Genomic DNA, 27,654 nt, shown 5'->3' on the forward strand with positions numbered 1-27,654 from the left:
GAAGGCATAAAGAGAAGAGGTGAAACAACACGACACATTTGTGTGAACTTGTCATACCGTGTGAAGCGGACTCCACAGGCGGAGCACTGGAAGGGTTTCTCCCCGGTGTGCGTCCTCATGTGGCGTGGCAGCTTCCCGGCTCCGTGAATAATCTTCTGACAGACTGGACACTGCTGGGGGGTTTGAGATTTCCTCTTCCTCCCGCCTCCTGCTACTGACGTGGCGGCACCTCGGTCTGCTACGGAGCTGGGGAAGGAGCTGGATCTCATCATGTCCAAGCCCTCCATGTCGTCGTCCTCAGACAGCTTGTCGTTCTGGGTCGGAGGCGGGTGGGCTATGAGAGATCGCTCTTTTGCCCAATGGGGGAACTCTCCATTTAGTGTGGCCCCTCTCCCAGGTTCTCGGATGGCTCTCGGATCCCCGTTTTGCCCAAGTTTGGGGTGAAGCTCCTCTGGTTCGGGGCTGGGAGGCTGGGTGGGTGGCAGGGAGCGAAAGCTGTCAGATGCTGGTGAAGGGTGGGAGGCAGGAGAGGCGGGCAGCGGGTTCAAAGGTGAGAAGTTATGAGGTAAGCCAACTTTTTTCACCTTCTTTCTGTCCGTTTTTCTTCTGGATATTTTCTCTACAACATTTGCTATCTCTACCGTCCTCTCACTAGTCGCCTGCGGAGGTCTCTGCTCCCCCGCGGAGACCTCCTGCCCCTCAGCCTCCGCCGTCTCTCCGAGAATGTCTCTGCAGGCGTCGGCCACGCACTGGATGCCCAGAAGTTGAGCACCTCGCAGCACGTCTCTCATCCCAGAGCTGGGGATGGTAAGCGTGGCAGTGTAAGCGAACTCCAGCAGGGCGTCCAAGGCGTCAGGAGCCACGCAGTCCAGCTGGCAAACGCTGAACCCCCCGCCGCCCTCGCCGCCGCCTTCCTCCGCTCCAAACAGCCGGCGGAAGTAGAGGCTGACGGCTGCCATGACGGAGCGATGCGTCGGGTAGCGAGCCCCATGCGAGGTAAGGGTGAGGTCACATAGGAGTCCCGTCCTGCGCTGGTCATTGAGGTGAGACAAGAGCTCGTTGCTGTGCTCCGGGAAGGGGATCCCAATCAGGCCGTCCTCTCCTGGAGACATCGCCACCTACAGAACAGGAAGGGAAAATTAAGTAAGCAAAATAACTGAGGGAAGTCAGAAAAAAAAGCAGCAAGCAGTTTTATGACAAGTGTGATGTTTGGAAAAGGTATTTCTACTCCTTGGGGAGCAACATGGACTTAGAATTTTATTGTGATATTTTGTGGTACAATGAAGATTTTGATTACATAATTTGTAAGTAACTGTATGGCTGTGAATGCATGGCACAACATTCATAGACATTCACATTTGAAATAGACTTATTCAGGTGGCCACCTAACTGTTATTATTACAAAAATGCAAACAGTAGCTGCATTTAATCAAACTTACTGATATTTATCGACGCTCTTGAGGAAAAGCAGTGGAAAAAATAGCAAAAATAACATTTCCAATGATGCTGTCAGTTCTGTTTTTTATTTAACATTAATAACTGAAATTTATCATGATGACAAACCAAGATTCTTAATTTGATTAGAAATGTCTCACAATAAATAATAAGTGCTATGGTACCCCTATATTTAAATAATGTTTTGTAAGGAAGTTAATCAGAGAAGCAGATTAAATCTGGAGGAGTTGCAGAGATCCAAAGGGACAAATTTGTTTTTTATTTCACAAATCTGACCTAAACAAACACTTAAGTAAAAAAAGTAAAACATAGAATGTGGAAGAATGTGCGCTGGTTAGATCAGACAAAAAATTAAAACATTTGGTCTTTACAATAGAAAAAGAAATCTGTATTTTGCGGAGAAGTAACACTGCACATCATCCTGAACATCCCCACTGTGAAACACGGTGTTGGCAGCATTATTGTGTGGGGATTATTTCCTTCAGCAGGAGCAGAGAGGCTGCAGAATCAATGGGTAGATGGATGGAGTATCTATGGACATTTATCATATCGCTTTTTATTTATCAGGATAAATTTTGATATATATTTATCCGGATGAATTCCAATAAACGATGTTTAGTAATCTCAAAGACTGTCCATATTGTCAGGATTGTTATTTCTACTATTTTCTCCACTATTTGTTCAATAAAAGCATCAATAAATATCAATAAGTTTGAACATATGATTAAAAGCAGTCACTGTTTGCAGTTTGATGATACAAGTCATGTCTTTATGTGCATTACAACGGGGTAGGTTCTGTTAAGAGCAGTACGGACATCCAGTTACCTAAAAAAGAAGTAATAAATACTTCTTACTGACACTTTTATTGTGTAAGAGATTGTGTACTACAACAGATTGTGATAAAATCTTAATTCCTTGTTGACGATCCTGAAAGAAAACCTGTTAGAAAAACTCTTGAGACTGACGTGAATTTCACTTTCCAGTAGAGCAAAAAAGATAAATAAAAACTGTAATAAGGATGTTTAGATCAACACATGTGTTAGAATGGTCTAGTCAAAGTCAGATCTAAATCCAATTGAGATCATGTATAAAGACTGACTGAGTCTGAGCTATTTTGGAAAGATGAAACAATTTCCATCTCAAGATGATTTTTATTGACAATATTTATGTATCAATTTTTTTTCCAATTATGCATCAATTTGTGTTTGACTATAAGTAGAAATATGATTAGAATATACTTAAGTTTGAGGCTGTAACTAAGGGTGGGCAAAATGGACTCCAGATTTTATCACAATATTTTGCAGTGCTATTCTGATAACAATAAAAAATATGATCAAAGTTTTTATCTCTTATTTTTTTTTAGGTAATTTTATATCGTTCTTGAAAAACATTCCCATTTGAAATGTGCTTCTTCAGGATATTTGTAGCTGAAAGAAGAGTGATTTAAATTAGTAATCAGATTTAATCATTTTTTTAGAGTTTACTCATATTTATTGATACTCTTGTCGAACAAACAGAAGAGAAAATGTAAAAATATTTTTTGTTTTGCATGTAACGTCATTAATTGTAATTTATCACGTTATTAATGAGTCTTGTCAGAAATGTTTTTACCATAAATGTTCTAGGGGCCGTGATGTTGAATATTACTTATTTCTTTGCAGTTTCTAAGAGAGAGAGCTTACCCAGACTTCTGCTTAGCTCGTTCTAAAAGTAAATCTTTATTAGCGTGACTGACATGAGCAGTTCTCCTTCACGTGAGGGACAATTTAAACAGGGCTTAGCAACCACTCTGCCCCCCATGATCATCCTGTATTTTCCATCCAGATTACCAAATCAGGAGGAGGCGATTTCAGCCCATCAGGAGGGGGCTGGGTGAGCGGAAAGAGAACGGAGACGATGGAGCGAGGCGAAACATTAAAGCAAGAGTAAGAGAAAAAAAAAGTAGAAGTAATTCTTGAGACAGAGGGTGATATAAAGCCAGATGACTGGCGGTGATGTGGAAAGGATAGAGGGTTGTGCAATGCCCTGTGGGCGCTGTAGCCAAGGGGCAGTAGGTTAATTCGTGTGTGAAACCTTTATAGCATTAGCCAACTGATTAAAATACCTGGAGAAGAACTTGCAAAGGGCTATAAGAGGAGGAAGAGACGAAAAGCAAGCAGGGGAGAGGGAGGAAGTAGCAGAGTAGAATGGGTGAAAGGGGGAGAACCAGCGAAAGAATGAGGAAGGAAAACAGCAAGAGGAGGCCTCATATTAATGTCCGCCACTCAGATATTGCGTGCTTTGGATCTCCAAGCACGCACTGCGCGCCGTCCTCATTGTACCTGGCTGATGGTACATCTCCCACACACCTGAGCAGACCAGATTTTCCACAAACAACTCATCCTCCACTCCCCCCGCGCTCTGCCTCCCTCCCATAGCAACCAGCAGCCCCCCCCCAGGCCGTCCAATGACAGCGCTCATGCCGTGCCCAGAGGGCTCCGCACAACAACAGCACACCCACCTGAATAACCTGCTCCAAAACACACCTTATTAAACACACACACTCACACACATGTACTGAACACATGCACGCATACTCTTCCATGTAAGTCGGTGGCTCCCCCCACCCACCATTGTTCGTCGTAACTGGTGACGAACTTAACAACGGACTATTTATAAAAAAAACAGAAATAAAAAAAGAAGTTGGCACCCCACCCTTACAATTAAAAGAAGTTAACACTGGTTCTTAAAAATACGCTTTTAGAAACCCTTCCCAACCCACAGGACTCATCTAAAATATCTTTTCCACATGAAGTCCAACTCAGAGGTTTGAAATGTCAGTCCTACCTTGCCCATCTTTATGGGCACAGTCCCTGGGAGACGAAGCAGCCTCTGTCTCGTGGTATCCATTGTTATGTCTTCACTCTTTGCTCGTTTTCTCGCTGCCTTTCGAAACCACCCGTTTCCTTACAGGTTGAAGGTTTGATCTGGTTGTCAGAGGTCGAGGACAAGTGCTCGTCCTTGGGGATGTCTACCGCTCTCGAGCATTCTGTCACTCATTCTCCTTCCTGTTGTATCAAAAGAGGGTGCACGCTGACTGACGGAGAGATCTAGAGACACCCCTCCCCCCCAATGATCGTCGCCTACGCGCCCCCTCTCTCCAAAAACCAACGGCCCATTTTCCGAATACTTTCCGATAAACACCGTCTCCTTTCCTTCCTCGGAGCAGAGGAGACCCAACAGGTAGATGGATGGCGGCGCAGCAGAAGGTAAAGCGGGGACCTCGGTTGAAACAACCTTTGGGGTTAAGACCCAAACATGAGTTTAACAGGTTTAGCAGGAAGGAAACCCGCATACGCAACCAAAAGCACATTAAAAATAATTTCCAGGTAAATAATGTCGGAGCTGAAAAAAAAAACTAAGTAAGAACAGAAATCATATTGTCGTTCTGAGTCATTTTGCACCTCAATCAAACATTCAGGTAGGTGCAATATGAGAGTTAACCCATATTATACCGCACCTCGGAGACGACCTGCTGCACGCAGCTTTTCCTTTGAAACCAAACGTCTGCTCCTCCGACAATAACACCACCAAGCCCGTAAAGCAAATATTTACAGCCATTTTCTAACTGAAAGTGAGTTTTTAAGGTTTTTTTTCTCTTCAAGTGAGGCAACAACAGCGAACAACTGAGATAGAAAAGTGAGGAAGTCCATTTAATTTCTCGCATGTTGTTTCTCTAATTCTCAGCAGAATAAATCGTCTGAATTGGAGGATTTAGAAAACAAAATGTGAGGATTTCTCGTTTCCCTCTGTTGTACTCGGCACGGTGTTATCTCTGGCCTTTTGTGAAGATGTCACACTCCCCTTGAAAAGTAAAACTTTATCACCATGGAGATAAAACTTCAGTTAAAATAAAAATCATTTACCAAAATTGTTATTTGCTTCAGCCTTATATATTAGTCTAGTAAAAAAAAAAAAAAAATCCCAAAGAAAAACAAGAAGAGGTAAATCCAAGAGGCAACTTGGTGCTTAAATCTCTGTAGGGCAGAGTGCAAATACTTGACCTGACCTTGCATGGGTACACTGTGTCCTGCACGATAATAGCCAACATTACAACAACTACAGTTTGCTAAATGCATCCATGGTATCAGGATGAATTCAAACAGGAGGCCTAAGTTTATAAAATTCATCTCAAAGCGTGAAACGAATCACAGAAAAAGAAGCAGCACAAAGCAGCAAGAGACTAAAGGGGTTCTAGGAGGAGCACACAACAATGCACGTTAAGTTTCCGGCTCTGGGGAAGAAAAAAAACACAACACACATACACACACACACGCACACACACACACGCACACACATCATGGGTAGTTGGTGGTTCGAGCTCGTTATTTTAGGCTATTCCTTAGAACTCCGACGTGTTCGGAAAATTACAAAACAAACTTAAAAAAAAAAGATGCAATGATTCCCATCAATTTTCTGTCTGGCTGTGAGTCACTCAATGCTGACAAAAGCGTACGGTGACAGGGTTCGTATCCCCTTCATTACTCCTTCCTTCGTCACTTTGTTTCTGTAGCTTGCCAAGGACATGTCTGCCTGAGATGCAGAATCTTGCAACACATGGTAAGTAAGTCAGAAACGGCCCACGAGAAGATGTTACAAACACTCACGGCTAATGAAATTACCACATTTTTCAAATTTGCTCTCATTAACGAGGCTGGATATGTTTAAAATTTAACCTGTTTTTCTCCAAATGACTCAAAATGTTTTAAAATAGCCCAAAAATGATTCTGCTGTGTATTCATTTCAATGCTTCCGATGCCATCTTTCCAACAATTATCTCTGTCTTTGCGTTTTTGCACTCATCCTCCCACTCTTTTTGTCGACGGCAGAGGAATTAATCAGCCCTGCACCTTTACGCTGCCTTCACCCCTTGCTTTCGTTATGCGAACCCTCTTCCTTTCTCTCTTAACACCCAAAATCGTGCATCTCTTCTGAAGATCTGACGCTGACAGAGATTGAAAACTGCATTTGGGTTGTGTGTTGATGCCAAATATAAGTGCAGGGCTAGAAAATCCCGACGTGTTTTGGAAGATGCAGACTGCAACTCGAGGGGAAATGGAAACTTAAAACGAAAAAAAAGCACCGTAGATGACCCGAGAGAAAAACGGGACGGTTTGCATGTGGGCCTGAGTACAAACACAAAGCGTACAGCCTAACAACAAAGCTCAACCTCACACACAACTGGGACTGTTGGTATAATTTTTATGGCTGCTATTTTCCATTTAAGGCTGTAAGTTTTCCCAGTCCACCTCAATTATATCGAGCTCCAGCTCTAAAGGGGGGAAAATATGACTTTATGCTTTTCACACAAAAAACCCAGTCTGAGCGGGAGATGGAGAAAAACTCTTATAAATTCTGATGTCAGATGTTTTCCAAAGAGGCCTTTTGTATGTGTGTGTGCAGCACACATGGTTGGTTGAGGGCTTCCTCATCCAAACCCCACTAACTAAACCAGATTCTTTTTTTTTATTTTAGCTCATACAAACTGTCTGAGATCTTTACAGCAGAAATACATTTTTGCAGAAGTTAAGAAGTCCTTTAGGGAACCACAAACACATTTACGCTGCTCTGTTTCTCTTATAAAAACATACTGATCAGAGAAGAACAGAAACAAGTGTTCTCGTCTGCGTCCATTTGTCAATCGAAACACCCGGTGACTAACATCCTTCTCATAGTGATTCTCATCCGTTATTCCTAACCACAGCGTAACATATCAGGGCGCTAAGCAGCATCCACTGCCCCCAAAAAACATCAAAAGCACGGAAAGTAAAAATTCAAGCTCATACCGTTTCTCCTCCTCACTCTCGCCTTCCTCACACCACTCTCCTTCAGTTTAGTGCTTACGATAAAAAGAGAAAACTTTGCACTTCGCTCATTTAAGTAGAGTTGAGAGCAAAGCAGTGGGACACCTTCAGCGAGGAAGAGTAGGGGAGGAGGAGGAAACTGGGGGATGAGTAGAGAGGATGAGAGCATGTATGCCTGCCAAACCAAAACTAAAAATTCACCTTAACATCTCTAAACGGAGCTGAAACACACAGCTCGTTTCTGCGGGGAGATAAAACACAAAGTCCACCTGCTCTACGTCCCTCCAGACTGCACATTTGCATCCCACCAGCAGATATAAAAAACAGACCCAACCAGGCAGAATTTGAATCACCATTTGAATTTGACAAAGACAAGACTTGAGACACCATCATGATAATTACACTGGCCGTCCCCTGCGATGATGGAGCTCAAAAAAGAGAAGTCCGCTGAGCAGATGTTACTCAGCAAATGTACTTTTTTTTTTTTAGGTTATATTTCAAGAAGGCCCCTACGAGAAGCAAGCCCTCCTCCTTTCTTACTGCAACTGGGGCATTATGGTGTCTCTTTCTGTGTGCGTGTGAGAAGTTTGACGCATGCGCGCGGTGTGGTCTTCGTTCCAGAAACACATTACATTATTCATTTGGCTGGCAGAGCAGAGGCCCTTATCCCCTCGCCCTCCCACACCACAGCACTCGGCTGCACGCTGCAGCAGCAGCAGCAGCCAGTTTGCATGCCAGACCTGGACACCATGCGAATCTGCAGGAGGATTATCAGCTTATCAGCACATGGGGCAAGACATTTGGGTGCACATATATATATGCTCTGTCCTTTAATAACACCAGACAACTTCTAACCTGAACTCAAGGTATAATGAAGTTTTTAATAACCAGATGATGTGTAATGTATTTTGAGATCACCTGAAATTGATCCCAAAATTATTTGCACGCCTGACAGATTTGGAGCAATCAAAACCTCCTTATGATTGCTGAAGAGCTTTTTGCAGCTTCCTGCTGGTCATTTTTGATCAGTGAGCTCCACGACTTTGAAGGCGTCTTTCCCATCACCCTGATCTTTAGTTTAAATATTATTACTTCCTGGAATATATAACAAAGTACTGATAAGAGAGGTTGACTTGAGGTGTGGATTAACTTTAGCCCCCAATCCAGTGGACTTCTGGCTGGGATTATATTTCCTTTATTAACATAAATAATTAAAAATTTGGTAGATTTTACAAACAGGATTAGCAATGACAAGGATGCAGCAGCTACACCATTTTTAATGACTTTATAATGACATTGCAAATATTTATTAGATTTTTAAATTTTATACATTTTAATCTTGCAAATCTCAAAAATCAAGCAGAATGTAAAGCAACACTGCCATCCCCCACCCAGCTGGTTTACAGAAGGCTATTAAACGTTTTCCTCACCTCCAGCAAAGAAAAAATTTGGATATTTGCAAATATTTCATGTGGTGTGAAAACTGATATTTTGGAAAGCATTACCAGCCATGACACTCATAATGACAACAGTGTTTTAAAACTGCAGCCAACAGTCCAACTATTTAATCTGATAAATTAGCATTTTGAACTCTCAACTCCAGACGTGTAAAACTTATCAGGTGTTCATTCTGTATCATATATGGATCAAAAATAATAAATGGGAAAGAAAATATATCTACAATTCAATCATGAACGTTTTTGTTAATATAAATACCATTAAACTGAGGTATATTTTCTCACTTTGGACCATTAGTATATTATAAAAGAACATCAGCGATTTCTATTTTAATATTTACCACTCAGTCAAAAATGTTTATTTACTTCAGCGACTTAAGTACTTTCTGGAGCCGACACATTTTTACGTTTAAAATTGCAATAAATATAACATTTTATGAAATGTTTTATCATAATTTTGTACAATTTTATGATTATTAAAGATTGTATTCAAACTTAATTTTCAGTTTTTGACAAACACAAAAAAAGCTCACCGAGTTTGAGACAAAGACTTTTTTTCAAACTGTATTTTCAGATTTTTACTGTGTTTTATTTTCTTTTTCAGTTTGTCATTTCATGTCTAATGATGGTAAATTTATTTTATGCTTCACATAAAAGTGTAAAATCTGACAAATGATTTTCTCTTGTACAATCTGTTGAGAAAACCTAACTTTGAAACTTACCAAAAGTCCAAAAGTCATGAAAACCTGTTTTAGCTCTGGCTGTGTTTCTATTTAAAAATCACTGTAAACAAAAACATTTACGCTCAGCTTCTTACGGTGAAACACTGAGGGAAGCAGCAGCAGGAAAGGAAATCAATCTGAGGTTGGAAAGAGGAAAAATGGTCTGAGATTTGAGACGACACGACAGAGGTAACAAAGGAACGCGAGGGAGGAACGTCTTCTAAAAACACACATATTCTTAGAAATCACAAAAATAAGGAGGTTATGGGGGAGGAGAAACACATGAGAGTGAGTGAGTGAGAGAATGGGGAGTGGGTGTAGAGATACTCCAAAAGATAAAGTGGAGAAGAGGGGAGGTTAAGACAGGAAAATCTAGTCCCGGCCTCGAACAATCTGTGTTGGCAACGAGACGTGAAACAAGAGTCGACAGAGTTGAGTTACAAGGGGAGAGGAAGGGGGGTAGAGAGAGAGAGAAAGAGAGAGAGAAAGAGATAGAGAGGGAGAAAGAGAGAGAGAAGCCGTGACATGACGGCTGGAAGATAAACACAACGATCGAGCAAGAGGTGAACACATGCACGCAGCCACAGGAAGTAGCAAGAGTCCTTGCAGGTGTATGCTTGTGTGCGCGCGCGTGTGTGTGTGTGTGTGTGTGTGTGTGTGTGTGTGTGTGTGTGTGTGTGTGTGTGTGTGTGTGTGTGTGTGTGTGCATAGGCAGATGTCTGAGGGAGCGATGTGGTAGCAGCCACCTCTATCATTAGCATCACCAGAAGGGAGTTTCACCATTAGATGGAGAACAAGCACAGATGTGAGAGAGAAAGCCTGCTGACGGCGTGGTTTCACACTTTGCTTCCCCCCTTTTCTTCTAGCTCCTTATCTGGTCAGCAGTTTCTACCCCTCAGCACTTCACAGCTGTGTGAGAACGTCGGGGCATCAAGGTGTGTGTAGGCGAACCAGTCACTGCACTGAACTTGATTCTTTTATAACACCGCTAACAGTACGTGTGAACGCCCGAAAAGAATCAACGAAAGTCGAGTTTTTAAGCTTCGTTACGGTCAAACATGAGTAATTTATAAGCACAGTTGCAGTAATTGAGTGGGGGTGTTTTAGCAGGTCGGGCTGTGGTACAAACAGGGAACTGTGGGGGTGTAACTGTGGACCAAGAAACTCATAATACAAACTTGGTTCATTTTCACACTCCTTTGCAGAAAAACAAAGCTTGCAGAAGGAATGGTTATTTAGTAAAATCTGTCATTTTAGGAGCTTCTTGTTGCCTTTTCGGCTGATTAAACCGATGTTTTTAATTTGCATCATTTCAAGCAGAGTTATCAGAAGGCATCCAGAGCTTTCCGAAGAATTTTAGCGCCCCAGTAAACGTGGGCTAAAGCATTCAAGTGAACTGTTATGGAAACTTTGTGACACCCAGATGCGATTCTCTGCAGCGGATCTACCTGCAGTGGTTTTTGGCGATTCTTTTACCTCCTCTATCGCCTTCCTCACCATGTACAGTGGAAAGATAAACTTTGGTCCCGTGTGTCACAGCTGTACTTCCTCTAAACATCTGAATTATTTTTCCAGCTGCAGCAGGACTTCTGCAAGCTTCACCTAGTTAAACGTGTTCCTAAGATCACTATCATTTACGTCACTTATATTTAACTTACTTCATAGCAAGTTACGATATGCAGTAACTTTGTCAACTTAAATGAGTGTTTTTCAGCTCTTGCATGACTCACTGCCTTCCTGCACTACATTGTTAACCTCATAACAGTTATTGAAATCCATACTTCTCTGCAAATCTCCTCAAATAACACACTTTCCCACAGAGAAAGGACTGGTATGTGGATAATGCAACATGAATATTTTGAACGTCTAAACATAATTTTTAAAGCTAGAAGCCAGTTTAGGAGCAGAAATATTATGCAGGTTTGCAGAGAAGGTAAATAAATATGTGAGAATAATTTCCTTTATTGGTTCCCTTATGTAGTTTTGCATCACACAAAACCAAAAATGAGGGAAGAAGAAATGACTGAGTGAATGGATAAATAAATTTAAGACATAACTTAAATTAATTGTAATTTAAGACCTAAAATGGAAAGACTTCATAGATCCATTATTAAGACAGAAGATCTTGTAAGACCGTGTAAAATGTCCAAATAATAAACTTATTTAAATGCGCCCTGATTTTCATAAATTATATTTAAGTTGATCTTAAGTTTGTGCTTTTGTTCTGGCTGAAAATGTGTGACAAAAACTACAAGGTCTTTGATGCAATAAGCCTCGTTGAAAGGAGTTCAGAAATTCAGCTTTCAGCCACAAACCTGCAAAACAATCCAGCTCCTGGAAACGGCTCGCTGAACGTTTTACAGCATTTAAATCTGAATGCTTTTGAATGTGAGTTTAAAGAGATTTGGATCATCAGTAATTTATGAAGCTCAATGTTTAAGACCTATTCATACTCTCCAAGGACAGATACATTTGTTCCATCTCCTTTGGAGTCCTTGCAGCCTGATCTTTAAGCTCATTGTGGGCAGAACTTATTTTTCTTGTGTGCTGCAGTGTGAGAGACCTCTGAGGACTTGCTATGAGCTTTTCACATGAGTTCTTGTGAAGCACGAAATGTCCTGGGCAGAAAGAACTTTGTTCTTGCAGCCTTGGGTAAAAGAACAAATCATCTGTTCCTGCAGGGTATTTATTGGTCCATATTGTCTGTGTCAAAGGTAGGATCTGCAGCTACGAATGCCAGAAAGCACAGATTTCATGGCACTGTTATTAAATTAGCTTAAAAAAAACTTATTAAGTTACTGGTTCAGTTTTTAGTAATATTTTTAACATTCGACTTCCTCAAACTTGTACAAACTCTGATGTTGACATGGGAAAGTTTTAGTAAGCAGCTGCATTTTCGTGGCCATGTATTAAATAGAAGTTGTTCGTTTAGACTTTAAGATACTTTTGCTACGGACCACTCAGGACTCCTGGTTCTGGGGATGCAGAACCAGAACCAAGAGAAGCAGCATTCAGGACAAACTTCCAGAAAACTGCAAAACAGCCAAAACACTGAGTGTCTTGAAATAAACCAGTTTAGAGTTGCCTTTTATTAACAAAAACACTGATTTGAGGCATTTGATGATTATTATTGTTGATAATGGCATTTGACAAAATGTAAAATTGTTTCATAGTTGGTTATTGTGTTACGTTTTTATTATTTAAAGCATTTTTAACCGTCTTGTTGCTGAAATGTCCTGTGCAGATATGCTTAACTCATGAAAATAAATAAACACAATAGAAAGTTCTCAGGTCTTTGCTATTTTGAATCCTGACAAACTGCTGTAATATTATATTTAGACCTCTGCGTCTAAATATAAAGTCACACATTTTTAATTAAAAGGTTTTTTGACACTCAGATGAACTTAAGTGCAAAATAAAAATGTAACATTTATTCTACATGAATACTGCAGGGCCCCATAGAGTGTCGGCTCCCAAGTGTAATTTATATATATGCAAAACATGATTAATATGTCATGTAAGGTGGAATTAGTGTACTAAGTTTAGAGTTAAAGAAAAAAACAAAGATGTTTGTTTAAAATACATCAACCCCAGTTGGATTTTACAATCTAAAAATGTTTTTTGTCGTATAAAAACAATAATTTGTATTAGTAGTGTTGATGAACCTCTAAAAGAGGAGATTTCTTCAATTTGATCCCCTTTTCTCAGAGTGTTGGTTAGTGCTGCTTTATCACCCAGAGGTTTTGTTTGTGGGTCCATAACTGAGCAAAACAAAACTGTAACGTCACGTTAAAAGAGACTAGATGACTAATTTTCTTGTATTTTTTAACATCCTTCCAGAAAACGTGTCGAATGTGACTGAATATTGTAGCTTTATTTATATTTGCTAGACTATTCAACACGTTAGTGTAGCTTTTTTTTATTTATTTGGCTTTTAATGCTCTGCAGTTGAACTGTGCAGCACAACAAATTGCAACTGCAAAATAATTTCCAAGCTAAAATGAAAACCTTTTTGATGATATCTTCAGAAAGTTAGCATAAAAAGTTATTTTGGTGCTTTTTTCTCAGTACCGAGAGTCGAGATGAGTGTCGATCCTTGTGTGTGTTATGAAGTTCAGGTAGAGTGGGTGTCGAAGAGCATGTGGGGGTTTTTATGAAGGCAACATGAAAGGTGCATTAACAATTCATGTGTACGATTTGAGCGATATATTTCTTTAAAACAATGATTTGTAAAATAAGACGAATAAAGTGATTTTTCTGCGCTTTGTAGCTCCTTTTATGTCGGTTTTCCTGGGTCTTCAACAAACCTTTTAGCGTTCAGGGCAGACGACAAGAACAAAAACACAAAGTGCGAGTTTATAAGTGTGCATCCTGTATTTAAAGTTGCCACATCAAAGGGAGGATCTGAACAGCAGCAGTGCTCCTGCACAAACAGCCTCTCACTTTAAAAAGGAAGAGCTTGCAAAAGTACTGGACACACACAGAAACACACAGCAGTGTCGCAAAACTAACTGATCCTGATCAGTTTCCTCTTCCTGTGCTCAGTGAAGATGGTCGACCACGAGAGCAGATGGAAAGATTAAAGCAAACAACACGTAGAAACGTCTCAGAGGAAAAGTTAAAGCAGAAGAGCAACAATCCCTTCCCGACAGGTAGAAACAGAAAGGAGAGAAAGAGAGAAACAGAGAGAGAGAGAAACAGAGAGAGAGAGAAGAATGCAACTAGAGGAGATGAGGGAAAGATGTGTCAACTTCCTGACAAATCAGCTGCACAGAATGAGAAGTGGAGGAGTGTTGTCCGTTTCTACTTCACTACTTCACTTACAGGCAACTAAACGCATCAGAGCAAATTTAGGAAGAGGTTTTAGAGTCATGCTGCTGGTAAAGCACCAGCGTTAATCTCAGTGGAAGGGCTGGACAAATCAAAACTGTTTATTGTTCAGTTTTTCTTCCTTTAAAACGCCAGGAGCATGTAAAGTTGAAACCAGATGTCAGATACACCAACAATCATTTTTAATTGCTGCCTGACCATAAATCAAACTGAAGATTTCCTGTTTTAGGTCAGCTGAGTTTTAAATTTTCAAATTTTTGTATTTGATAAATACAAAAATAACTGAGAATCTTGAGATTTTTCTTTTACAACCTACAAATCTAAAAGGTTGCATGCATTTCCTAAATATTTGGAAGGAGTGCAGCTTATATTACATACATTGCTGGGATTGTGGCCCATTCCTCCTGTCAGAACTGGTGAAACTGGGTCACATCTGTAGGTCACATTGCTTTTGAGCTCTAATCAGAAACTTCCTGTCAGGCTGAGATCAATGACTTTCTCATCCATATTAAATTTAGCTGCATGTTTGAGGTCGTTATCATAATCTGTGTTTAGTAAAGTGTACTAGTCTCTCCTGCGGTGAGGAATAATCACAACATGCTGCTTTAATCCCGTTGCTTCCCAGTTCAGATGTTCTTTGACTTGCTTCACACTTTTTCCTCCAAATGTAGCGATAATCTAAGCAAACACTTTAATTTCAGTTTTGTAACACAGCAGCTCGGTTCTTCAAAATGTAAGGCTTTTGGCCTGGAGTGCTGAGTGGCTCTTTTCTGCGGTTAATGACAAATTCTTAGCAGCATATTCAGGTTTTAATCTTATTTTATATTTGCACATCTCAAACTAAACTACGCTTGTCTCTGGAACGCGGGCATCTAGAAACTGGCATCTAGAAGGAACCCAACTTTGCTGGTTTCTTTCTCAGAATGTGACGCAGGGACGCAGTGTTCAAGGTGTGGCCTTTAATTACACCCACAGGTGTGTCTCAAACTCAAATATGTTGATATCAACTGGACTTTTCCAAAGAGTTCAAAGGCATAAACACATTTGTGTATGTAAAACCAAAATATTTAAAAAGTAATCTCTACACTTGTCTTATTATTTTGACAAATATAATTTTTTGTAGCCGACCTAAACCAGAAGAAGTCTGATTTAAATAAAAAGCTCCTGGCTCTTTTTGCACTGGCTGGCTCCAACCGTGTTTTTCAAGAAGCAAACAAATAAGTTGCATGTTATTTCACATAAATAATTGATTTGTTTTTAAACATTAACAAAAGACGATTCAATCTTTTTTCCATGAAGGGATAACAAGCAGCCCCTCTGGAATACAAGCCTCCGTCTGCTGCTGGAGTTCCCCCTCTGAGCGACACACATGAAAGGGGTCACTTTCAGCAGCGCCGAGTCCCTTTTGCCTGCTCATGTTTGGGTGTTTATTCTCACTTTCCCTGAAGTGTTGTCTCACTGTACCTATTTATGATAACCGCCCGCTCAGTGTGTACAGAAACAATTGCAGTGTTACTAGAAGAGCTGAATCACTGCCACTCCTTCAGCCTGTGTAGCCGTTTTCTCGAGTCTCCATTTCTCTGACGCTTTGCAAGAAGAAGAAGACGACAGAGAGCCGAGGCCACCTGCCTGCTTGGTTAACCCTTCGGTGGCGTGGGCTGCGAGGCTGGTGGTCGAGAGCAAGGGAGGGCTGTCAAATGTTACAGAAACTCATGACTGAAAAGAGGAAATGGCAGATACAGAACTTCCTCTATTGACACAGAACGAGTGGGGGCAAGACTCGACGACGACAGCAGCAGCAGCAGCAGCCTGGATTACGGACAGCGTGTAGTCATCCCTGAGTTATTACAGTTTCAGTGTGGAGAAACAACCGACAAGGGCGGCCAAGTTGTTCAGGATTCCAGGCCTCAACTTATTAATAAGGTTTAAAACGAAGGCGGGAAAGACATGAGAAGTTCCTGCAGCGGCCTAACAGGGAAGGTGCCATCACATCAAACCACCAATGAACCGCCGTGACCCTCATGTAAACGATGATGCATCAGCCTGAGCGCCGAGGTGTAATTTCTCATTATTTTCGCATGAATACAGTTCAGAGTAATACTAGAGATATTCTCAGAACGACAGGAGCAACTACAACACAAGACCATGATGGGGGGGGAGAAACAAAAAGAAAAAAACTCCCATTCTCTTCCTCCTCCTCCTCCTCTCTCTCTCGTCTCTCCCCACCTTCCTCCCACTCACTTGGTTCGTGTGAAACTGAAAGACCCAGGTCTGAAAAGGGGGAATTTATAAGGCCTCACATGCCCTAATTAAAGCAGTTCCTGGAACCATGTGCATGTATGCATGCATGCATGTGTGCATACATGCACGGCTGCGCGTGTCCTGACAGACCACTCAATATGTCACTTCCCTCTATCCACCGGTTCACGGACACATGGCTGTCACCAGTGCAGCGAGGCCACGGTCACATGAGCCGTCACGCAAGTTTGCCCACGACAGAAACAAACGAAAGAAATCAAACCTGAACGAAGATCTTAGGAAACGCTGGAACAAAAACAGATCCTCCTTTCAGACTCTGGACTCCTTACAGATCAGGTCGACACAAGTCAGTCTGCTGAGTTAAAACGGGTTTATACCGAAATAAAGCCGCATCTCTTAGAGATTTACACTGAAAGAGTCGCAAAACTAATTACTGTATCAGAGTATCAAGGTGTTACACCCAATTTTTTTTAAATTAAAAATATTAACATGATTTACATTCAAAACAAAGCAAAAATTGCTAATATAGCAAAATACAACTACAATGATGTTATACATGTTTATTGTTTTAATCTCAATAGAATGAAAGTATAAAATTAATGCCAATTAAATGTACTGATAGTTTCTAATTGCTTATTGCACTGAATATTTTTGGTTTTCTGCTCTGTGAAGAGAAACCCCTAAAAAAGCTGTTCCAGCTGAAAAGGCTCAAAAGATGATATTTTAAAAAGTGTCTTTAACATTGTTTTCTTAATGCACAAACACACCAATCAGAAACAATTTAACAAACTACTAAATGTAAAAATTGCTATATATTGTACATAAAACTCCATACTTTCATACATTTTAATTAAAAGCATTTTTTTCTCTGAAATTTAGCACAAAAATATTAAAATTCAGGCATCTACATAAAGATTTCTAGGAGGAATTTATATAATTATTAAATAATTTGCATATTTGTTGTAATTCTTTTCAGATTGAGCTGCGTTGGCAGCTCTAATAATCTGGTGCTTTATTCCGGAAGAATAAATCTCACACTGCTTTATGTCAATGCCATGTTTTCTTGTCTTTCCTATTTTGAAGAGTGTACTGATTAAACAAATAAAGAACAGCATAATTCAAACATGCCTCAGTCAAATTTATTTTATAGGATTTGAGTTTTTTTTTTTTTTTTAGAAAATATCATAATTAAAACATTTATTTGTATAAATAAAATATAATATGTCAAAAATGTTTAATGTATTAGCCCATCCATTAGATTATTTCCTTATGTATTTATATTACGATCAACAACACAGGACATCAAAATCTCTAATAAGCAAATTAACCAACAAAAAAATGAAACTGTAAACATTTTCTTCTTCTTTTTCTTCTAATGCCAGCTGGAGTTATAGAGCGACTGCAGCCAGCAAACCACAGAGGAGTTAACTTCCAGGTTGCCTATAAAATATTCAACTGCTTGACCACTTTATTCAGCTCATATTTTGTTCCAAGGACGGCGATGTCTCCAGGAAGCTCCTCCCTCCCGGCGTTTATCAAAGTTTGACCACCACAAAGTGTTTGTGGTGTAAACGATGCCAGAGAAGCAAAGAATGCGCAACGACCTCGATAATAACGTCAATATCAGGGAAGCTGGTGGAGCTCTGAACTAAGTGTTCCCCCTGATAAACGAGCGCAAATGGATTTCAGATTATCTCCGTCTGTTTGCAACCGGAGGCATGAAAACCAGGAGGGATGGAGGGGAAAAGAAGGCGAGGGCTGCTTGCATTTTTTAATTAAATGTTATCAGGTTTATATTTATGCTGACGGATCATGAAAGTTGTTGGAATGGTGCTGCTTTTCATGGTACGACCAAGAAGTAGGTAAAACTACTAAACCTGCCAGGTGTCTTTGGGTTTGCTGATTTTGTGCTTAAACTTGAACATTTATTATCACTTCCTGATATGAAACAGCATCAGGTACATGCAGAATGTAAATCAGCATTGAACAAGAAAAACATTCTTATTCTTGGCTCAAGAACGCCTCCAATCTCAATTGTTTTATTATTATTATTATTATTATTATTATTATTATTATTATTATTATTATTATTATTATTATTCCTGGCAGGATTTTTAATGACTGCAAATCTTAAAAAGGGAAAATGCAAAACTAAATGCACCAAATATCTGCAGCTTATCTGACATGTTCTTTGCTTTTCTGATAGTGAACAGGATCACAATAATCTAAAAACTCTTTTAAAAACTAAGAATATTGGAAAGTAGAGTTATCTAATTGTCTTTCTTTTAAAAAGGCAAACATATTCTGGACTGTTTTACAACTCATTTTTCTTATAAATCAAGATGCTTCATCTTCAGTAAAATATTATGTGCTGATATTTTATAGAAAAATTACAATAAAATTAGTTTCCATTTTTAATTTAACAGTTTTTCCCCACATGATAAAAAGTGACACCGTTTTAGTGCAACGTCATCATTAGACTCCAAAAACCTTTCCCCCAGAAAATCTTTTGTACAATAACTCTGAAAACATGATCACATGATTGATCATATGATTAATAACTATTGAGGAAGGATTAAGTGAAAACTCTTGATTCTTTAGAAATATAAATATATTTGTGTGTCACCTGGATGATAATCTTCAGGTTTTGGCCACAGAACGTCAACTCATCTTCATAAATATACTTGTACTATCACTCCTTTCTTCTTAAATGTTAGAGGTGTAACATGTAAAACCTCAAAGTTTGCACAGCAAATATACAACATAAAAAAGATTTTTTATACTGTGAGAATCTTTTATTCTCACATTTGATTTGGATCTTTAGTCACCAAAAGAAGAAACCAAGATGCAAAAGTTCAGAGAAAGTGATGAAGAAACCAATGAAATGAAACAAAAGAGGAGAATAAGGACTGACCCATTTAAACATCATGCATTCTGATAATCAGATGTATCAATAAATCAATAAATTGTTTTCCTAAACTGATGCTGCCTCACATAAAACTCTCTAAATGTCTACAATTTCTCTTTTAGTCAAGTCTGCCAGTGTTCTTGTACTACAATCTACTGTAATAACACGTTTGGTCCAACCAAAGCAAACGGCAAACTGTGAGAAAGTTAACTGGGTGAAGCATAGAGTTTTATTTTTGTGTCCATCAGTTCCCAGTTGGAAACCAGTGGGAACTGATTGGACTTGTTCCAAGATCAAAACCAGTCAAAATGTTTTTCTCTGCTTTTTATGCATCCAAACTCAACATGTTAACCATCAGATGGTGATTTAATAAACTGCAGTTCAATGTCAGTGCATTTATTTCTAAATTTATACAAGGAGAAGCCATATTGGATTTTGATTTTAGGCTTGCTAAGCAACCTTTGATGTTTGAAGTTGGTCTTCCAGCCTTAGGAGATGATCCAGTTGATTTTTTTCTGGACTACGAATATGAATATTCTGACTTTTCAGTCAGTGTAGAAAGCACCATCGTAAGGATATCATCTAAAACAAACGTTTTACTATGGAAAAGTCAATTTTAGACTAGAAAAGCTTTAAAATTTAAGCTTCATGTAAAGTTTATATGTCAAAAATGAAATACCCTCAACTGAAAAGTTCCTTTACATCAATCCAGCTGTTGTATTTTTTGTCTTTGACAGCTTGTTCATGCTGTTTATTCAGCTGTGATCATTTTCTCAGACGTATTCATCCCTCAGCTTTCAATCAAAACTTTATGAATGCGCAGGCAGAAGATAAGTGACGATAAATGTTTTAATTAAAAGGTAAAGCCTTTTAATTAAAAGGTAAAGCCTTTTAATTACCCCAGTAACACCGTCAGCAGCAGTCATACTGAAAACATGCTGGTTTTGATGAGACTCTGCATGAGAATACCGAGTTTTCCTTATATTCAGACTGTTTACAATTCAAAGTACATTTGACATAACCACAAAACTGCAACATTAAACTTTGGACGAGTGAGTGGAGATCGAGCTCATAAAAGATCGTAATGGCTTTCCACAAGTGAACAAAAAAAAAAGCCCTGAAAGCTCTATTTAGCCGCAAATTTAACAGTTTATCCCTCCATTTCAACTCCAGTTATACCAAACTGTCTGGGCATCAACTAGAAACTGGTTCCAAGGAAAAGAAAAGAAGAAACGGGAAATGACTGGAGTTCCCTATTATTTAAAAAGTCCTGCCCCAGTGGAGGAGGCAGGTTTCTTGGAATTTGGCTTTTTGGGTTTGAATCACTGGGCAATTTTTCTTTCCCCACAGAGAAAAAAAACACAAAACATCCTCAATTATTGTATCCTTCATCTTTATCTTAAGAAAGCAGAGGCGATAAAGTGGAAACAAGTTGTAATTAAGCTTTTTGTGCTGGAAAAAATTAACTCCCTTGACATATCACAAGTTTATTGCACTCCTGCTGTGTCATGTGGCCACAAAACCACCATGCAGTCATGTCAGAAAGGTTATAAACATGAGTATGACATTTCGTTCAAAGCCTGGGGGAGTAATATTTACCCCATTAAACGTCCCCAAACCTCAAAGACAAAGTTTTACAAAAACTGCCAAAAAGGCAGAATTTAAGTCCTTGAAAACGTTCTTACCTCCAGTCCATAAACCCCGGAGACGATGCTGCCTGCTGTCAGTCTCTCACACTGCTGTCCCTTCCTCCTTTGTCCTTCACCGAGAGGCCAGAGATCACAAACCTACAGGGAAGCAAAAGGAATAAAGTGAAAATGATAACAAATGTTGATTATCCAGAACTGGTGGAAGTTGAGTGTCTGTCCTAACGGAGACATTATGTCACAAAAACTAGAAATGAAACATGTTGAAGTTTGCAAAGATGCAAATAGATTCACATGCACACCCACACACTATCATATGATATATCACATTAATCTGGAGCATGAAGGGTGGTTCTCAAAGAACAGAAAAAAACTGATAGAAACCGGCTGCTTCCTCTTTTGACTTCTTTCTCGAAGAAGCCCTCCTGCTGCAGGTCGGGTCAGGAAAGCCCACACAGACGCACAGACGAACACGATTCTTACACGCCACACCGAACTGCTGGCCCGTGGTCAGCATTTATATTTTCCTGATGTTTACAAATCTCTGAGAAACCATCGAAATGAAAGACGAGCATGTTTATGCAGATTAGACACAGACCAGTTACTGGTATCAAGGTTTGCAGGGTACTGACCTAAAAAGTTATGGTTTCAAAACTGCAAAAAAGGCAGAATAAGGGTTTTCTTTGGCTATACAGAGCATACAGTACGGCAGCATTGCTCCTCCCTCGCTTGTTATTACCAATTAACTGCCTGAAGAGGGCCGCTGCACTCTTTTCTCACTCACAAAAAACAACAAATTCAGCTACTTGGAACAAGACGGAACGTCATTGTGTGGAAACTAAAGGAGCTCCACTCAAATTACAGTAATTCTGTTTGTTTTTGTACAAAAACTAACAAAACAACTATAATTCAGAAAGCTTTTTTTATTCCAAGAGTTTTTAGTTTCCACTAAAGAGGAGATTAGTTTTTACAGGCGTAGTAAAACGTGATATCAGTAAAGTCAGAGTAAAATACATGTTGCGCATAAAAACACATCTAAACAACATGAATTAGAAAGGATCAACAAAGTGCTGCTGGGTCAAAGTGCAAATTAAGAGTTTTGTAAATTGACTGTAGTAACGATGTTGGAAAAAAGGAGGCGAGAAATTTTGAATAGCCAACTGCAGGCTAGTTGCACAAGCAAACACTTTGTCTATTTAATTTAATATCATCTTGTTACACTTGTATTGATAAAAAAAAGGATTATATTTTGCCCCAAACCTTTTTACTCATTTTTGCTGAGTTTATTGGTTGTTTATGTAACCTGGTTGTATTTCTCTTTTGTTATAATTACACAAAATGTTTGTTTTTTTGGTTATTTGTACTGTTCGTTATCTGACTGAAACAACTCTGTCATTGTTTTAACCGTGTTACTTTAAGATCGGAAGCCCCTCCTTTTTATTTCTTCTTCTGTGGTATTGTCTTTAAATTGTTCACACCCCTTAGACCCTCCCCTTTTGTCATGTTGTCCTGCAGGAGAGGTGTGTGCCGTTTATTTTTCATCTAAATACATTCAGTTTATTTATAGATCTATTAAGTTCATTTTTGTTCTGTACTTTTGTTTTGTGTAGGACTTGGAGCGGGCAGCCTTTAACACGGTTGTTTTCTGTATGTTGTTCTCGTCAAAATAAATCGAGAAATCACCCATTTTAAAGACGAATCGTGTCGCGGCCTGATCACTCAATAACCTGCACAACGCAAAAAGGATCCGGTTACATTTAGTCTACGTTTCTATGTTGCAAAACTAAAATAACAATAATGAATGTCAAACATTCATATAACTGCAATTATTAATAATTTATTTTAGCAGCAACATGAGTAATGTTGTTCTTATGTTCTACATACATCTGTACAACCTAATGACTGCTGCAGGTGCAAATCAGCCTTTCCTCACAATCGTGCAATTGTAAAATTAAATGTATTTTTTATTTTTATTTTACTGGTTGATGCAAGGATTGAGTTTTTCCTGGCTGATGGCAACTTTTTCTTTTTACAGCCTGATCTGACAACTCAGATTTCCTCAGGGCTATGACATATAGAAAGAGGAAAAACTTTGCTGCAGCTGTTTTCTTGGAGGCAGTAGTTTGGGATCCAACAGAAAATGAAGTAATGTTGTTTGTGCATTGAAACTTGATCTGCTTTTATCAAACTGCATAATGTTTCACTCACTTCTGTTGGCGTTTTTAGTTCCAATGCATTTAATGAACAGCAAAAAAGTAAGATTTTTCAGTATTTGACATGCAGATCAAAGATAAGAGACAATTCTGATCAGTGACCCTTTAATATTTTCTCCAGGTTTTCATACAGTGAGAGTCTCATTTTGGCCAATGCCTAGCAAAGTGTAAATAAGCATGTGAAGCAAGCAGGCCTGCAGACAGAAAAGCGTGACGGAGTCAGATCAGGACACCGGAGGTGAGGGATGAAACACAACCGTCTAGTTGGGTTGCACATAAATGTTTGCTGGCTTAACAAAGCCGGTGTTAAGAATTTGTTGCAAAATCCTGAGCGTGTGTCAGTTCTGAAAAGTTCTGCTACATGATAATGAATGGTGATTTCTTTCTTCTTCTTCTCCCTCCCCCCCCCCTTTCCAAATTTCAGTTTTACTCACAAGTGGAAGCGATAATTTCCCAGCATGAAGGCCTAAAGATTTAAACGACAGGCTGCGGCCAAGATGAGGAAACCAAACCCAAACGAGTTGAGCTAGTCAGGCCGGTCTGTCAGAGGGGCGAGTCAGCAACACATCTACCTCTATAATGAACACACACACGCACACACACACACACACACAAGCCCACTGGCTTGACAGTCTTCTCCCCACCCAGTGTGGCAGGCAGAAGCCTTAACCTAACATTACAGCCTGAGCATGTATCCTGCTGTAACACAGGATTGGGTCAGGATTAAAATAAAACACTGGGTGCGCCTTGGGGATGATGATGATAATGATGATGATGATGATGATTAACAGACCACTGTTGGGAGATCTTTTATTGGCACAGAATGCTAAATCCAGCAGACCTATGGCAAGCCAATACGGACAAATATTAGCCAACCTGTCAGCTAAAGAAATTGTGTAAAAGTTGTTATTAAATAAATGAATTCAAACAACACGGACAAAGATAGACACACGTCTATTCTATTAATTCTGGAAGAGTTAAAACAGCGCTTTGCTAGGAGATGCACAAGTTTTACGACTTGTATATTGTGATCAGAAATAAAGGAATAAAGCAATTTTTTTGACAGAAAATCCCTGAGAGATGGCTTTCTTACAAAACAGAAATCATAATCTGTTTCTTCAAATGCCAATGATCTGACTCACGGTTTTCTTTAAGGGCAATGTCTCTGGCACCACCCTTTGAATGGGAGTCTTGTTGTGGTGCTCACATTAATCCCTGGTCTACTGCAAAGGGCAGGTGCAGATGATAAAATTCAGCACACACTGGTTTTCAGGTCAAGTGTCCTGATAGGGAAGCAGGAACCTGGATGATGTAAAGTTAGCAATCAAAGTTAGCAATTTACGTAGACTCCAGCGTTCTTGGTCTTTTTTTCCTATTCATAACGAATAACTTCTAATCTTTACTCCACCTTAAACACAAACTACAATAAGTTATATATTCTTCTTATAAACTGGAAGGGAACTGGAAAGGTTTGTGCATGAACCAACCAGAAAGAACATTATGTTCAACCCGGAAAGAGTTAGGTTTGGTCTCCAACTACATGCACTATGCGAAATAACAGCATGTTTGTGGTCACTGAACACCGTTCAGAAAAAAAAAAAAAAAAAACCATTGCTCGGTGTAAAATCGAACCTCAGTGATCAAATAAAACATCAGGTTATTTTACCGGTCATAAACAGGTGTTAGAAAATAACGTTCACTGGCACAAAATACTGCATCCCAGAAAGTTTCCCCACCAACTTTTATGGCATCCCAACTCTTCTGATGAGATCTCGGATGACTTTTAAACCATCTAGACTTAATCAACGTTTGGCTTATAAGCAGGAATTCAATAACCATATAAAACATGTCTTTTGCCAGTCATAACAGGTGTTCAAAGCACCATTTGCTGGGGGAAAAAAACAGGGCATTCTGGAGGGTTTTCAGGTGGGAAATCCATCAACTATTACAGCATCTTGACTTATTAAAAGTTGTTCAAGTTCATTATTGAACACCACTTTTATGCAGTTCAGAAACAGCAGGTAAAGTGGTGTAAGCTGAGGTTTAAAAAGTCATTCAATGACAGGATAAAAAAAAAAAAGCTTCAAAATGTTACAAAGAACAGATTTAAAAATATATTTTTGCATCATTTCCCTTCCTGGAAAAGCGCCAACATTTGCCACTAATGTCTTGCCATACATATCTAGTGGACTGCGCGCGTCCAGGTGGATGTGCGTGAGAGCAGGTTAGGTTTTGGATGTCAGCCGGTGTTCTCGGCTATAATTAGCAGCCCGGTGTTCAGAAATGTACCCGCCGACCCCGCTCCTCTGCCTGTCTCACCTGAACGCGAAGCGCTCATCTCTCACAGCCTCACCGGCAGAAATATTTCATTTCCTTTAGTTTAAAAGGTGAAAAAGAACAAAATGATGTCGACAGAGAATTTATCGGTGAGAAGAGCAGTCACTTCTGTCACCTTGCTAAAGAAGAAGTGGGAGGTTTATTCTCGCTATGACTAAAGCGGACTAATAACTCATTTTTAATTATTATGTTTTGTAGTTTTATGTCATTTCGAGAGGAACCAGGAGAAGCGGTTACCTGAGTGCCGGTGTGTCACCTGTCCCCAACTCGTCGCCTCCCACCTGACCGACACTTCCTGGATTATTCCGTCCCACCCTGACGACTTCTTAGAGCTTTAAATTCCCCTTTTTTAAATCCTCCCAGCGCTTGTCTTCTTAAATGTAGACTCCGTCCTCGCTTCAGCGCACGGTAGGGGCTTTATTCCTCCCCAAATGTCCTCTCTCTTGCCTCCTGTCCTGCTGTCTCTGCGGACCGCCGGCTCTCTGGCGCTCTGACCCCCCCACGGTGCTCTGCCTCCGCTCGCCCACTCCGTCTCCCAGCTCCTCCTTTCTGAGAACCAGGAAGCGGCTTGTCCTACTTATTACACCCGGTCGCCGGATTGGCTCTGGCAGGGCTGGGAGAGGAGACCGCCGGGGTGGGCAGGGCACACGGGGAGGGGTCCGGCCGAGGTCCGATAGGACCGAAGCAGTGCCTGTCGGAGAGAGGTGGGCTCCTCCTCCTCCTCCTCCTCCTGGGCATATCTGCGCAGAGGTGGGCAGTGAAAGCGGATTGAGGGATATCTGCCACCAGCTTACCTGTCAGATGCAAAAGCATTTTCAGTCGAAACAGAATTAATAAACTCATGACTCAGCTGTTTCCCGACCCAGAAACCATCTGGCGGTGACCATGGATAGAGAGTTAGAGCTCCATGCGCCTTGCAGATCAGTCATGTAAAAAGGAAACTGTACCGTGATAAATGAAACTCGCACAGAGGATGTATCATATCCAGTGTGGAGGCTCAAAGGGCATGACTTTTTTATGAATCACTTAAAAAAAGGAAACAGCAGAGTGCTGAGAGAGTCACATCTATTACAAGATGTTTTTATTGTTCATTACATTTGCATAAAATTGAGACTTCTCATTTGCATATAGCAAAAGAAGCTCATAGAAAAACGAAATACACAAAGCGAAACACCTAAATATGGTATGTCTGTATACACTCTATAGTGTGTGTGTGTACACATAAGGAAAAAAATGAAGAGTCCACTGCACTGAACTCCATTGAAACCTCCCAGTTATTCCACCGAATATTGATTTCTTAACTCTTCCTGACTTAAAGCATGAGTATCGTTTCTTTGCATTATTTGAGGTCAGAAAGCACAGCATCTTTTTTTGTTATTATGACCATGTCTCATCTTCTGCAGATAAAAACCACATTTCTGCTTGGCATTTCGGAGTCATGTTGTCAATAGTTCATAGAATAAAAAAACAATGTAAAATTTTCTCAGACATATACCTACAAAAGGTAAAATCAGAGAAACTGATCATTTTAAATGTTCTTTTAATTTTTTTCCAGACCTGTATATGTCTGACTGTTTTCCAGGATTGTTCTTTATTTACCTCCATTCACCTCCAGTCAGCTTCACTGTCTTGAAAAGCGTGGTGTGTTTAGTGTGCAGTGTTTGTTTTGCATTTACGTTAATAAGTTCAGTTTTGCTGTGTCCCCTGCATAGCTTGTGGAAAATTATGTATTTTCAGGAATTACTTTCTATTCATAAAGTTGAGATCTGTGGAGAGCGTAACTGGTCCCAGTCTTGAGGACACATTGTACCTGGGATGTTTCGTCACAGTGAACTATTGTTTTCTAACAAACACCTGTTGCTCTCACGGAGCAGGTGTGCAAGGTTTCCACACTCTAATTTGGCTACTTTTGAAGATAATTTGTTGCACTGCATTTTATTGAGGGATATTTGAATAAAAGGGGTTGAGAACAAATGAACACTAC

The 27,654-nt window shown here is 39.9% G+C and overlaps 1 protein-coding gene across 2 annotated transcripts in view; it reads right to left on the bottom strand.

The window, feature by feature from the left end:
• zbtb7b (zinc finger and BTB domain containing 7B) overlaps positions 1-26,524 on the bottom strand; it is a 29,429-nt gene extending 2,905 nt beyond the window's left edge. The window contains exons 1-3 of one of the 2 annotated variants that reach the window (XM_014994087.2): positions 25,908-26,524; positions 21,160-21,261; positions 58-1,118 (exon numbers count right to left, since the gene is read on the bottom strand). In XM_014994087.2, coding sequence (XP_014849573.1) covers positions 58-1,112 — 1,055 coding nt within the window. In that variant the 5' untranslated portion in view covers positions 1,113-1,118; positions 21,160-21,261; positions 25,908-26,524. Of the gene's footprint in view, positions 1-57; positions 1,119-4,281; positions 4,969-21,159; positions 21,262-25,907 lie in introns of those variants that run through there. The other variant, XM_014994086.2, reaches the window with a different exon arrangement.
• Between the last annotated feature and the right edge of the window lie 1,130 nt (positions 26,525-27,654).

This window comes from Poecilia mexicana, unplaced genomic scaffold (genome assembly GCF_051168715.1).
Source record: "Poecilia mexicana isolate PSO_F unplaced genomic scaffold, ASM5116871v1 scaffold_16, whole genome shotgun sequence".
Classification (NCBI taxonomy): Eukaryota; Metazoa; Chordata; class Actinopteri; order Cyprinodontiformes; family Poeciliidae; genus Poecilia; species Poecilia mexicana.